The 14,245-nt window shown below is 59.9% G+C and overlaps 1 protein-coding gene across 5 annotated transcripts; it reads right to left on the bottom strand.

Annotated features, from left to right (window-relative positions):
• Positions 1-35: 35 nt before the first annotated feature.
• Positions 36-9,852, bottom strand: MFSD12 (major facilitator superfamily domain containing 12). Of its 5 annotated transcripts, XM_064469274.1 has the most exons (10): positions 9,480-9,840; positions 5,064-5,274; positions 3,977-4,100; positions 3,536-3,733; positions 3,179-3,271; positions 2,986-3,078; positions 2,090-2,260; positions 1,698-1,792; positions 1,189-1,319; positions 274-498 (listed from the first exon to the last, which is right to left on the bottom strand). In XM_064469274.1, exons 1-10 carry the CDS (start codon positions 9,763-9,765, stop codon positions 404-406), a joined length of 1,497 nt encoding a protein of 498 aa, XP_064325344.1. In that variant the 5' UTR covers positions 9,766-9,840; the 3' UTR covers positions 274-403. The 5 variants fall into 5 exon arrangements, with proteins under 5 accessions (XP_064325343.1, XP_064325345.1, XP_064325344.1 ...); XM_064469273.1 differs by lacking the exon at positions 1,189-1,319 and having other exon boundaries at positions 36-498; positions 9,480-9,847; XM_064469276.1 differs by lacking the exon at positions 2,090-2,260 and having other exon boundaries at positions 9,480-9,845.
• Between the last annotated feature and the right edge of the window lie 4,393 nt (positions 9,853-14,245).

The raw sequence follows: 14,245 nt of genomic DNA, 5'->3' as shown, positions 1-14,245 counted from the left end.
GGAAGGGCCCAGGCAAGACACCAAGGGCGTTTATCCACGGTTAGAGGTGCTTTATTGGTTTGGGGTTTTTTTTCTCTCCTTTTTCTCCTCCTTTAAAAAGTGCCATTTGTACATACTGACCTTACAAATGCAGGTTAAAACCCAGGGCTGGGTGCCCAGCCCAGGACCTTCTAGTGTTATACTTGTGCAAGCACAGGGTGACATCCTTCATGAGTGCCTGGGCAGGGCACGGGGGTGTGTGTGGGAAACACGAGTCCAGTGCAAGGTGACAGTGAGACAGGGCAGGGGCCAACAGCCCCCTGAGCCCAGTGCCTCTGCCCCAGTGCCATCCCCTGCCGTGGGGGTCCCTCCAGGCAGAGCTCAGCAGCGTGGATGCCACAGTGGCCAAGGACACGGGCCCTGCTCAGTTCACTGTGCCACTCTGGATCCTTCCCTCCATGCTCTCCGTCCCGCCGTAGGGGGTCCCTGCTCTGCTCAGTCCCTGCAGGCAGACAGCATCTGTGGGGATGGGAGGGAAGGGACAGGTTAGGAGCCATTGCAGCTGCGGGGGTGACCTACCATGTGCTGGCCTGGACCTTCCGGACTCTCCTGCCACTGGCACGAGGGACCCTAGCACATCCCCAAGGCAGCGTGGGGAGGTCTGTCCTCGCCCCAGAGCAAGACGCAAGCACCCAGCTGGGCAGAGAGGCAGCTGTTGAGTTGGCACTGAGCACGGGTGCCTGTGTCCCCGGCCAGGCGAGGGGCACCCCATCCCCAACCCCTGCCCCCATATTTGGCTACCAGCATGTGAAGCAGCCTCTGCCACCCCTCAGTGACCCACGGGGTGCCAGGGTCAGCACAGCCACTGCAGGGCCAGGCAGGGGTGGATCCTGCCCTCCAGGAGGGCACAGCAAGCAGGTGCAGCCCCCCGTTCCAGGGCCAGGAGCAGCAGAAGCGGGACAATGGCCCTGCCCTGTGTTCCTACCATGAGGGCCCCCCCATGGACAGAGCCGCAAGCATCCCTGTGATCATCCCTGCAGCCCACCCTGCCATGGCACCTCTTGCTGGGACAGGGCTCCCGCCGCCTCCCCGCAGCTGGGGCCATCTGGAAAGACACTTTTGCTTTAGCCCAGGCTGGCACAGGACATGGGGCTCCCAGTGCCCCCGGCCACATGCCTGCCCCTCCCTGGTGCTCCCAGCCCCACTCACGGTAGCGGACACGGATGGGCCAGACCATGATGCAGCACAGAGAGGCGATAGCAGCGATGGCAATGCCTCCGGTGACCAACACCATCACCCAGTGATAGAAGCTGATGCAGGCAGGGCAGCAGAGCTCAGTCCTTCAGGGAAAGGCCAGGGATGTGGCTTATTGTGGCAAGGACTGGAGCCCGGCCCATTGCTGCCCAAGTGTCCCAGGGCTGCTGACAGCAGTCCCATGTCCTCAGTGTCAGGACCGGTTCACACTGGGATGTAAGGGAAAGGTGCAGGGCAAGGACAGAGGGCAGCACCCTGGACACTGAGATCCCCAGCCCCTTTATGCATCCCATAGATACAGCCCTTGTCTAGGGCCAGAAGAGAAGTTGAGGAAGGATTTAAGACAAATCAGAGCTGGTTTTCACCCGTCTCTCACTATAAACCAGGGATATTTGCTGCCTGACCCCCAGGTGATGTGGTGGGAGCTACCACTGGGAGGGTTTGCACCCCGCAGGGATGCTTACGGGCACGGGTGCAGGTTCTGGATCGCCATCACAGCCAGGCCGTTGGCCATCTTGTCTGTGAAGCTCATGGCCCCGTATACGAACGCCCCGCTGTGCTGCAAGGGGAGAGGAAACCTCATTGGCCGCTGTGCTGAGGCCAGCCCCGCCACGCAGCCCAGCGGGTGCCAGCAGCGAGAGCCTTGTGCCCTCTCATGGGCAGAGCCCATATTACAGCAGAGCCCAGGCACAGGGGACAGGGCTCCCCGCACCCTCACAGCAGAGCCCCTCACAGGAGTCTCCGTCCCCCTGATCCAATCATCCCCCCAATCATGCACCAGCGACCACCCCACCCTGCAGGCTCCAAGCCCCGCTGTGACACCCCTGTCCATCCTGGCCAGGAGGAGCAGACATACCGTGTTGGTGCCGATGAGGTCTGCTGTCATGGAGAGGGAGGTGACCAGGATAGTAGCAGAGCCAGCCCCAAGCAGCACGGCCGCCCCATAGATCTCCGCTCCCATATGCCTAGCCAGGGTCACCCAGGAGGCAAAGGCCAAGATCATCAGGATGCCCACAAAGTAGGTCAGCTGCTCCAGGCCAGCGTGAGGACAGAAGGAGAAGGGAGAGCTCAGACCCCAGCTCGGCTGACACCCAGCAAGGCAGGGGTGAGTGGGGAGGGCATGGGGGGCAGCCCTGGCTCTCTCCCAGCTGATTTTAAACAAGGATCCCCCAAACAGCAAGAGTCTTGCAGTGGTTCAGGCTGTTCTACAGCATTGGCCACAGCCTAAGAGCCAAGCCCCCAGCAGAGCTGTAGACAGGGTGCCTGTGTAGGGCATGGGGACACCCAACTAGTAGGAGAGGTGGGGGCTTACTGGGGAATGGTGCTTGCTGCAGTGCGGAGGGGGAGGCACTGGAGGGGCAGTCTCCTCCTGCTGGCACTGCAGACCCCCACACCCCACGCCTGCCAAGGGTGGCTCAGCCAAACCCTCCTTCTGCCTCTTGTGGGCACCATGGGGCTCTCCCAGCCCAGTCAGGGCTGGACAGGACAGGCTGACTCTGGACCAGCATCTCTTTCCCCAACCTCAGAGATATGCAGGATAGGCCCATGCCCCCTCACACTGCCCACCACCCACACTGTCCCAGCAGGGCCCACACTGTAGCAGGGGGTTGTCTGTAGAGGATGAAAGAGGGGTCCCTGCTCTCCGGCCAGGCTCAGGTGTGTTGACTGCTCTGCTCACTTGTGCAGTCAGGATCTGGCCCCTGGGCCTCTCCTTGGGTCTAACTCAAACCTCAGCAGGCCCCCAGGACTCACATTTCGACCTATCCACTTATTCACAGGCTTCATAAGGAAGGAGGAGAGGAATCCACTGATGTACATCACCAGGGGGATGGTGGCGATGTATTTCTGCAAGAGGCAAGGACAGGGAGATGAGCTCTGGATCAAGAGCACAGAACCCCTACCCACACGACCTTGACATGTGGGCTGGGACCTGCCCTGCACTCACCTTGGGCAGCAGCAGTGAGTTTGTCAGGTACATGGCAATGTAGGTCTGGGACAGGTTGATGATGAGCCGGGTGGACATGTAGAGCACCGCAACCTGTGAGGGGACAGAGACAGGGCAGCACTGCTCCACCTGTGCAAACTGGAGGTAGGGAAGGCCGGCACCTTCCATGCCCAACCCTGTCATGGCACAGATTCCCACTGAGAAGGGGGCAGCTCCCCTGATGTGGTAGGTGGGTGCCCAGTACAGCCCATCTCTCCACCCGCACCAGGGGCACATCCCACTGCCAGAGGATGCCCACAGCACCCAGGCAGGTCAGCAACCCAGGACAGGTGCCGCAAGCTCTGCCTGCAGCCGTACCTGGTAGAAGGCAGGCTCCAGCAGCCAGTCTTTCCAGATCAGCAGTGGGTGTGGGGGGCTCATAGGCTCCTTCTGCAGCAGGGGTGTGGTCTCCTCCAGCTGAGGCAGTGAGCCTGGCGGGTACGGCTTCTCTTTGGTGCCCAGGTGGAAGATGAGGGAGAACACAGCCCCCAGCCCCACCACAATGAGGGACAGGTTCTGGGTGAGGCAGAGGGGGTGAGCATAGCAGGGGGTGCCCTTTGCCTGCCCATCATCAACCCCCCAGCAGCCTGGTGGATAAAGAGGAGTTCCCAAAAACCCAGGGAGAGCTCAGTGGGGACACTGCCCAGTGCTGTAGGTGAGATTTCAGGGCACTGCTATTTTGCTCCCTCCAGTACCTCCCCCACTCATCCATGTCCCACCCAGAGAAGAGAGGACCCCAGACTGAGCCCTGCCACGTACCTGAAATATTGGGACATCCTGGATGCCTAGGTGCTCTGTGCGGTCAGGCTGGTCCACCTGGAAGTTCAGCAGGAGCCAGGCCAGGCCATACACAGTGATATTGGCCATGACAGTAAAGGCATACCTAGGGGGAAACAGCACCACAGGGTGATGCAGAGAGACAAGCACAGCTCCAGGATTGGTGAGGACACCTCAACCCAAGGCTGCCCTCCAAGCCAGGCATGCTACAGCCAACTTTGCACCCTAGGGTCATGGCTGAGGTGACACCTCCAAGAGCACGCAGCATCTGGCCAGGCATCAGCCTTACTCGTGTACCTCCCAGCATGCTCAATCCAAGCCTCAGGGCACAACTGGGAGGAAGCCAAGATCCCTCTGGGTCAGCCTGTCCACCCTCCAGTCACAGCTCACCTCTGCCCCAAGGATGCCCCAAGCTGCCCAACCTGGTGCCTCCAGAGCTGGACCCCTTGGCCCCAGGGTTACCCCAGCACTGCCCCACACCCTCCCTGCCTGGCCACACTGCAGTCCCCACTCGCCTGCCAGAAGGGGAACTTCCTCCCACTGGGGCAGATAACCAAGCCCTGCTCCATCTGATAAACGCTCCTTCCCACAGCCTGATCCTGCCAGATAAGTGGCACTGAGTCAGGCTCTGCACACAGAGCTGCACGCGCTGCCCAGCCTGGCCCCGGGGCCATCACTACCTATGGGATGGCCGCACAGGGCCATGCCCTGCTCTCCTGGGGGCATCCGGCAGGGGGGGGTCTGTTCCTCCCCTGTAAGCATCACCATCTGGTCCCGAAGGAAAAGTGCCCCACAGGCTGTGTCACCAACATCCCTGGCATCAGGACGTTCCCTCCTGGCACCAAAGAGTTTGGGCCACCAACCCAGAGGACCAGTGTCACTTGGACACATCCTGCAGGACACCCACACGGCCCAGGTCCTGCTGTACTGAGGGCTCAAGTGTGCCATGGCACATGGGACATCAGGCCCACGGCACCCAGAGGACCTCTTGTCTTACAGGTGATGGGACCCAGCACAGGCAGGGCTGCGCCCCCACATTCAGGGGACACCTAGGTCTGGGTGTGCTCACCTGAAAGCTGTGAGCTCCACCTTCTCATGGTCGCTGGTCACCAGCTCGGGGATGAGGGACAGGTGGGAGATCTGTGTGGCTGCCCAGCCGAATTGGAAGATGATGATGAAGGGGAGGTAGTAGATGAAGGCTGCCCACTGTGGCACGTTCTCCTTGCAACCCAGGCAGGGGTTGAAGATGAAGGGAAAGGACACAAGGACGCAGGTGGTGCCTGGGAAGAGAGTGGAGTGGTGAGAGGCTGCAAGCCCTGTTTCCCTGGGACCCCAACAGTCCCAGCCAGCTCAAACACAGACAGACAGACAAAACCAGCCCTCTGCTAGGACAGGTCCTACCCCACAGGGCTGGGGAGGGAGGTGGGCCCCTTCCCCCAGCCAGGTGAGACACATGGAGCCCCAGACCACCCCCTCACCCCGTCCTGCACAGGGTCACATCCTTCCCTCTTGTACCCAGCAGTGAGACAGACGGACACACACTTGTCAGCAGACTTTTCCCCAGTTAAGTTCCCCCCACAAAGTGCAGCACCATCTCACACCCACTATGTCCCCCTCAAAACGCCAGAGGACAGACCCTCACACTGTCAGGACACGCAGCCACCAAGGGCTTCTATCCCTTCTCCAGCCTGCAGATACCCAGCCCCAAGGACACATGCTGCCCTACCACCTGCCCAAGCATGATAAGGCACCCTGAGGGCCAGGAGCGCTCCGGGCTGTCCCGCGGGCGCAGGGCCAGCCCATCTGTCCCCTTGTCCCTTCTCCTGTGGGGCTGGCAAAGGGAACTGCACTCCCTCCATGCTTGCAGAAGTCACCTGCAGAGCGATGGCCAGAGATACCTCCAGTGCGATGGGGGAGGACAAGAGCAGATCTGCCCCACACACTGGGCTCTGAGCCATGGGAAGGTCCTGGCTGAGGCAGGGACAGCAGAGCCAGGCTCCTCCCTCTGCTGCAGCATGACAGCGTGGGGACGCCTGCGTGGAGCAGGCAGGGACAGGCTGGCTTCTTCCTCCCCCTCTCACAAGGTTACGGAGCAAATGTGCTGAGATGCTCCACTGCTCCTGAGGCCCAGGTGCTGATGTGGACACAGCCACGTCCCCTGTCCTGTATGTCCCCAGCTTCACCAGGCGCTGCCCAAGAGCTATGGGAACCTGTCCCTATAGTTGAGGGGGACCCGCAGCTGCTTTGCCAGGTCCCCAAGGTCCTCTCTCCTGGGAACTTTGCAAGATCCTCTTAATGAACGACTTCTCCCCATCACTTCCGTGTGGCACAGCCACCCCAGCTGCTGCAGGGCTGGGGCAAAGCGGTTCTCCCTGCACAGAGGGCAGGCAGCAATAATCCCAGCCCAGCTCAGCTCAGATCCATCCTGAGCAAGGACCCTGGCAGGGTGCTGGGTGCTGCCCTGCACCAACTCGCAGCCAGCTCTGGAGCTCCAGGAGCTCCCATGAGGACAGGGGACTTGGACACACCATGGTGTCTCTGCCCCAGACAAGCCACCGGGATGGGAAGGGTCCAAGAAGATTCAAACCAGACCAGACCTCCTTTGTTCCCTGTTACAGGGGCTGTTGGTTTTCACCAAGCCCCGTCTGGAGGATCAGGGAGGCTCTTCCCCCTGCCCAGGCCCAGGGTCCTGCAGGGTCAGGCTTTGCAGTTCCCCAAGGGCTGTGAGGGACTTGCCCGCGTCCCCAGTGGAGCACTGGGGCAGGAGCTGCACCCACCCATGAACCATCGCTGCCATCACATGTGCAAGAGACTCCTGTCACTCCCTCCTCCTCGTGGCCCCCAGGGACAGGCAGTGCCCATCACCAAGGCCACCCCCACGGAGCCATGCTCCTCTGGCACAGGGCTGTGAGCTGCAGCCCAACACCCGCATATCCCTGGGTCTGCCCAAGCAAACGTGGCTTCCCTGTGAGCCACAGGGGTCCTGGGGACCACCTGCTCTCCCAGGCAGGGCCGTGGGAGCCCCCCAAGGCCACCCTGCCCATCCCTGCAGCATCCCCAGGCAGGCAGCAGAGGTCCAGGCTCTCACCTGGCCCTGTGGGGTAGGATCATGTGCTGCGTGGCACAGGTGCTCCAGGCAGGGAGTTTGGTACAGCGCTGCCAGACTGGCTCAGACAGGCAGCAAACAGCTGCTCATCCTTCCCACCCTGTTGCAGAAGCAAGCTGTCCCCTAAAAAAAGCCATCGAGCAGGCAGGCCGGTGTGCGGGCAAGCCACCCAGGACTGCCGGCACTGGCAGCCCAGTGCCGCAGTGGGGAGATGCCACCGATAGCAACTCATGGTATCTCTCCTCCCTGCCGCCCCAGGCTGCGGTTTCACTGCGTTTCCTCTGATCTGAGCACGAGTTGCCACCAGAGGAGCCATCCCGCTCCCACGTGAAGCATCTCTGCCACAGCGTGACCGAGTGAGCCGAGAGAGGTACCAGCACAGCCAGCTCCAACAGGTTTGCCAGCCTGACTCACCATGGCCAGCCAGGGGGTCAGCAGGGTAGCCCCCACCTTATAGGAATAACCCACGCTCCAGCCAGGGAAAAACAGCCTCCATCTGTGCCTCCAGCCTCCACCTGTGCTACTGAAGCAGGGAGGGCCGGGCAGGGTGCTCTGCTCCCCATGGCCGGGGCAGCTGCAGCCCCTGTGGCAAGAGGACTTACCCTTTGGTGCATGCTACACAGCACCCAGCTGGAGCGGACCTGCCCGGGGAGGGGGTGAAGCACAGCTCCAGCCACTTCCCTAAATCTAGGGCACAGATCTAGCTGACACCGCAGCAGGGGGTGAAGCTGCCCCCACCAAACCCTCCCTGACTCACCAAGCAAAACTCTGGGGAGATCAGGCACCTTATCAGGCTGTCGTTTGGTTGCATGAAGTGGTTGGCCGACATAAATTCAGGATGAAGATAAGAGCACCCACACTACAACCGTCCTCTCTCCGAGTGGGTCCACTCCAGGCAAGCTGGCACTCGGGCGTTACCATGCCGTTACCGGGAGGAAGCATCGAGGGTCTTTATCGCTGGCTGTCAATGGATGTTTCTTCATGCTAACTGCCCCATTCACGGGGCAGGCTCCTGTGAAGGTCACAGCACCAAGGACCCTTCTCCAGGTCACGCTGTCCCCGACAGAGCCTGCACTTCATTGTACCAGCTCCTGCACTTCATTGCACTTTTTTGACCCCAGGGCATGATGCAACACAAGCACCTGCTAATAATTCACATCAAGCTGGTGCCTCCTCCACATCCCCACAGGGCCCTTACTCACCAGGCACCAGCCGCAAACGCAGCACGTGGGGTGCCCAGCCTTGGCATGGTCAAGGGCCCCGTGCCCCAGGGTGACCCATGGGGGCAACCAAGAGCTGCCTGCCACAGGCAAGTCCCAGGTAAACCCCCGGGCTCCTGGGAAAGCCCAGATTTTGCTGTTGGTCTCGTTTTTGCTGTAGCATCAACCAGCTAAGCACACAGCTCTCACCCCGACTCGATGCCACCCCCGCGTAGCGACACCCTGCAGTCCCCTGCTGCCCCACAGGGACAGCAGGGAGCCCTGGGCTGTGAGCACCTGGGCAGCCCCCACCACCGTGGCACGGGACAGTGCCCAGGCAGGACAGGGACACTGTGGTGCCCCTTCCCCATCTGGGTTCAGCCATCCATGCCAAAGGCATCCCAGAGCACCCTGCTGTCCCCTCCACATGGGGCACCCCAGAAAGACACCTCCCGGTCTGCCCCCTCCACACAGGGCACCCCAGGCCCATCTCCCCGCACCCAGGGCACTGCCACCCCAGCCCTGATACTGCCTGGCACTGGTTCACCCTCCCCAGGACCCCCACAGAGGTGCCCAGGAAAGCCTTCCCGGGGCAGCCCCCTTCCATGGCGGGGCTGATCCCTTCCACCCCAGGGCACCCAATTCTGCTCACCCCTGGGGCTGCCCCTTTCCAGCTGGGGGGACCCAGTCCCCACCTCACTGCCACGGGGGCTGTTCCCCCCCTCCAGGCAGGGGGCTCCAGGAAGGCTTCCCTGGGGCTGATCCCCACCTCGGAAGGGCTCCCCCGGGGTCACCCATTTTCACCCCAGGCACCCTGGAAAGGCACCCTTGGTGCCCCCAACTCAGGGCAGGGTACCCCTGAAAGGCTCCCCCAGGGCCATCTCTGTCCACCCAGGGCATCCCAAAAGGCTCCCCGGGAACACCCATTGTCACCCAGGGCACCCTGGAAAGGCACCCTTGGTGTCCCCCCCCACTCAGAGTGATCCTGAAAGCCTCCCCCGGGGACACCTCTGTCCACCCAGGGCACCCCAGAAGGCTCCCCCGGGGCCACCCATCGTCACCCAGGGCATCCCAAAAGGCTCCCCCGGGGCCGTCACTCTCCACCCAGGGCATCCACCCAGCGCTCACCCCCGACGCAGAGCACCCCAGCCAAGCCCCCCCACGCCCCCCCAGCACCCACCGGCGAGGTGCCAGGACTTCCTCCGCCCGTAGCGGCCGCAGCCGGCGGCGCGGTCGGCCTCGAGGCCGACGAGGGGCGTGCAGAGCCCGTCGGCCGCCTGCCCGGCCAGCAGCAGGGCGCCGGCCAGGCGGTGGCCGTAGCCCAGCACGGCGTGCAGGTAGAGCAGCAGGTAGGTGAACCACAGCGAGGCGCACAGGTCGTTCAGGAAGTGCCCGGCCGCGAAGCTGAGCCGCGCCCGCAGCGGCAGCCCCGCCGCTCCCGCTGCTACCGCCGGGCGCTCCGCCATGCTGCGCCGCCGGCCCGCAGCGCCCGAGACCGGACGGGACGGGGCGGGGCGGGGCTGCGGCTGCGGCGCTGCCCGGCCCCGCCATCCCGGTGCTCCCCCTCCGCGGCCGGCTCTGTCCCCCGCGGGGCCGCCGCCTCCCGCACCGAGGGGGCGGGGGGATGCTCCGAGCCGAGCCCGCGTGGGGGCCGCACCCCGCAGCACTGGGGGGCTCCGGGACCCCGGGGCGGGGCTGGGGTGCCTCGGGGTGTGGGGGTCGCCGGGGCTCCTGGTGGTGGGCACTGGGACGCTGGGGTGACTACTGGGATCACAGGGACCCCCTGCTTAGGTGGGTGTTTGGGTCACTGGGAGCAGTGGGGGGGTACTGGGGTGACTGGGACCTCCTCTTGAGTAGGTACTGGGTGACTGGGACTCAGAGGTGACCACTGGCATCATAGGGACCCCCAATTAGGTGCATACTGGGTTCACTGGAACCAGTATGGGTAGTACCTGGGGTCACTAGGACTAGTATTGGCTTTAGTGGGAGCAGTGGTGGTGGGGTATGTCAGGGCCACTGGGACCCCAAGGGGGTCTACTGGGAGCAGCTGATTCAGGGAATAAATAGTTAAACGTTACTAATGCAATCTAGTGTAGCTCAACAAATGTTGGGGCCCGGAGCCAAAACTTAGCCAGGATAATGAGGTAGCCTTGGGCTGTAAGATAACAGGAACAGCCTGCATGATGACTGAAACTTGTTGCTTTGGGGGAGTCAGAGGGGCTTCAGGACAAGAAGTGCCTAAACAAAGTTATAAGGACACTGCAGAACTACCAAACTCCTGTCTGGAAACCACCCCATGATCCCTGAGGTTCCACTCAGAAGCACCCAGGACAAACGTGCAACAGCCTCATGACTGCCACTGCTGTAAGGGGCCTCAGGCAAGAATGCACTCAAGGACATATGTATATAACTGAGCAATATAAGCTTTGTCCATCATGACTTGCGGTGTGCAAGTTAGGAGGAGCGATCCCCCTTGCGCCCAGCGCTGCAATAAACATACCTGCTTTATAACTCTCTGTGAGTTGTAGAGTTTGTTTCCGCGCCTCAATCTGGCACCCCAGATGGGACCTTCTCTGTCCGGCTGCGGGACCTGCTGAGGATGGGACTCCTCTGGGTGCCCCCGAGATTTCTCGGGAGGACTCTCCCACTCCCCCAGATCACCATGGGGACAGACAAGGACCATCACTGGCAGACCAGGTATGTTATAATTAAGTAAGGGGATACCTGTAAGTCATGAGGAGACGTCCTACGTGAGGTAAAGAGCATTGGTGCTCGCCCCTGGAAAGCTGGGGTTTGGGGTTTGAGTCCCTATAAGGTGGTGGCAGGGTAAGTTCTGTACCCTGACCAATGGTATCCTAGGTCCAGTCCTGGGTCCTCCTAGCCGTGGTGGCGGGAGTGGTATACAGTATTGCCATAATTATTGTCATCAGTTGTATAAATCCGGTACCGCATATTATGATTTAATTTATGCTGAGAGGTGTGGACCTGTGGCAAACGGTTAATGGTTTACGATTTATGCTACACATGAGTGTGACTATTGTTCTAATTGATATATTGTGTGGTGAGAGTGAGAAGCGTAAGGGGCCCTTTTGTGTGACCGAGTGTCTGTGTTGTACGAGTGAGACTGTCGTGGTTTAGCGGCAGCTCAGCCCCACACAGTCGCTCGCTCACTCCCCACCGGTAGATGGGGGAGAGAATCAGAAGGGTAACGCTCGTGGGTTGGGATAAGAACAGTTTAATAATTAAAATTAAAAGAAACAACAGTAGAAATGCAATGTAAAGGAGATAAACGAGAGGCGCAAAGCCCCGGGGGAGGGGGGGGAAGGGAGGGGAGAGGGGGAACGAACCGGAACAAACCACACGCGCCGCAGCCGCTCGCCGACCCAACGCCGCGCCGCCCCCGCGCTGCCACTGCCCCCCCTCAATATATTCGTCATGGTGTCACATGGTATGGAATGAACCTGCCATTGGCCAGTCGGGGTCAGCCGCCCCCACCATGGCCCCGCCCCTCCCAGCCCCCCCCGCCACGCGGCAGAGCGCGGGAAGCTGGAAAGGTAGCCGACCCCCACAGTGAGGAGAATTAACCCCTTCTCAGCCAAAACCAGCACATTCTCCACCCCTTATTCCATACCATTTACACCAGGCCCAGGTCCCATATGATGCAATACAACCATACCAACCACCACCCCTCCCCTTCCCAGCCTTTAACATAATACACAGACATCATTCCCTTAGTTCATGGACCTTCCCTGTAAAATGTCCATTAAAATGTCCATTGAGTTCATCCAGTCCATGACTCTGGGCTCCATCTGTTGTATCAGTCTTTCCGGGTGGGAGAGATGGTGTGTGGCGTTGGGTTGCTGCATACCGAGTCAGTCATCGTTCCATCACTGCTGCACGGCTTGTTTCATAGTTGATCTTCCATGGGTTGGGAGGCTTGTACTCTGATATCATTGATACAACACAGAGGTGACACACACTATTATATAGCAGTTCACATTGTGCCATGCAGTTCATTGACTGTTTTCACCCAAAATCAAATCCCCTTGAGGCACACATCGGACTTCTCCATCCTCCCGCATCACCCACCAAGTGCACCCAGGTCCTCGAGCAAAAGCAATCCCACGAATGGCTTTGCCTTTGCCGGAGGCAGGAAGAACCCAGACTGTTTTGCCCAGTATACTTTTTGTGTGCACTACAGGGACTCTATCCCCTTCCACAGTATGTAGGATTTCTGACTGGGCAGGGCCAGCTCGGTTGGCAGATCCCCTCGTGTTGACTAACCACGTGGCTTTTGCTAAATGTGTATCCCAGTGCTTGAATGTTCCACCCCCCCATTGCTCTCAATTTAGTTTTTAACAGTCCATTGCACCGTTCAATTTTCCCAGAGGCTGGTGCGTGATAGGGGATGTGATACACCCACTCAATGCCGTGCTCTTTGGCCCAGGTGTCTATGAGGCTATTTCGGAAATGAATCCCGTTGTCTGACTCAGTCCTCTCTGGGGTGCCATGTCGCCACAGGACTTGTTTCTCAAGACCCAGGATAGCGTTCCGGGCAGTGGCGTGGGGGACAGGATATGTTTCCAGCCAGCCAGTCGTTGTTTCTACCATTGTAAGCACATGGCGCTTGCCTTGGCGGGTCTGTGGGAGTGTGATATAGTCAGTTTGCCAGGCCTCCCCATATTTATATTTCAGCCATCGTCCCCCATACCACAGAGGCTTTACCCGCTTCGCTTGCTTGATTGCAGCGCATGTGTCACATTCGTGGATAACCTGTGCAATAATATCCATGGTCAAGTCCACCCCTCGATCACGAGCCCACCTGTATGTTGCATCTCTCCCTTGATGGCCTGAGGTGTCATGGGCCCACCGAGCTAGAAATAGTTCACCCTTATGCTGCCAGTCCAGATCCACCTCAGCCACTTCAATCTTGGCAGCCTGATCTACCTGCTGGTTGTTCCGATGTTCTTCAGTGGCCCGACTCTTGGGGACATGAGCATCCACATGACGTACCTTTACAACCAGTTTCTCTGCCCGGGCAGCAATATCTTGCCACAATGTGGCAGCCCAGATGGGTTTGCCTCTGCGCTGCCAGTTGCTTTGCTTCCATTGCTGCAGCCAGCCCCACAGGGCATTTGCCACCATCCAGGAGTCAGTATAGAGATAGAGCACTGGCCACTTTTCCCATTCAGCAATGTCTAAGGCCAGCTGGATGGCCTTTACCTCTGCAAACTGGCTCGATTCACCTTCTCCTTCAGCAGTTTCTGCTACTTGTCGTGTAGGGCTCCATACAGCAGCCTTCCATCTCCAGTGCTTTCCCACAAGGCGACAGGACCCATCAGTGAACAGGGCATATTGCTTCTCATCTTCTGGCAGTTTTTTATACAGTGGGGCTTCTTCAGCACGTGTCACCTCCTCCTCTGGTGATAATCCAAAATCTTTGCCTTCTGGCCAGTCCATAATCACTTCCAAGATTCCTGGGCGACTGGGGTTTCCTACTCAAGCCCGCTGGGTGATCAGTGCAACCCATTTACTCCACGTAGCATCAGTTGCATGGTGTGTAGAGGGGACGTTTCCTTTGAACATCCAGCCCAGCACTGGCAGTCAGGGTGCCAGGAGCAACTGTGCTTCAGTACCAACCACTTCTGAAGCAGCTCGGACCCCTTCATATGCTGCCAATATCTCTTTTTCAGTTGGAGTATAGCAGGCTTCGGACCCTCTGTATCCCCGACTCCAAAACCCTAGGGGTCGACCTCGGGTCTCCCCTGGTGCTTTCTGCCAGAGGCTCCAGGTAGGGCCATTCTCCCCGGCTGCAGTGTAGAGCACATTTTTTACATCTTGTCCTGCCCGGACTGGCCCAAGAGCTACTGCGTGGACTATTTCTCGTTTAATCTGTTCAAAGGCTTGTCGTTGCTCAGGGCCCCATTTGAAATCATTCTTTTTCCG

The sequence above is a fragment of the Phalacrocorax carbo genome, chromosome 19, assembly GCF_963921805.1.
Source record: "Phalacrocorax carbo chromosome 19, bPhaCar2.1, whole genome shotgun sequence".
In the NCBI taxonomy this organism is placed as follows: domain Eukaryota; kingdom Metazoa; phylum Chordata; class Aves; order Suliformes; family Phalacrocoracidae; genus Phalacrocorax; species Phalacrocorax carbo.
Note: the sequence above shows the minus strand (reverse complement) of the source record. Positions and strands in the feature narration are given on the sequence as shown.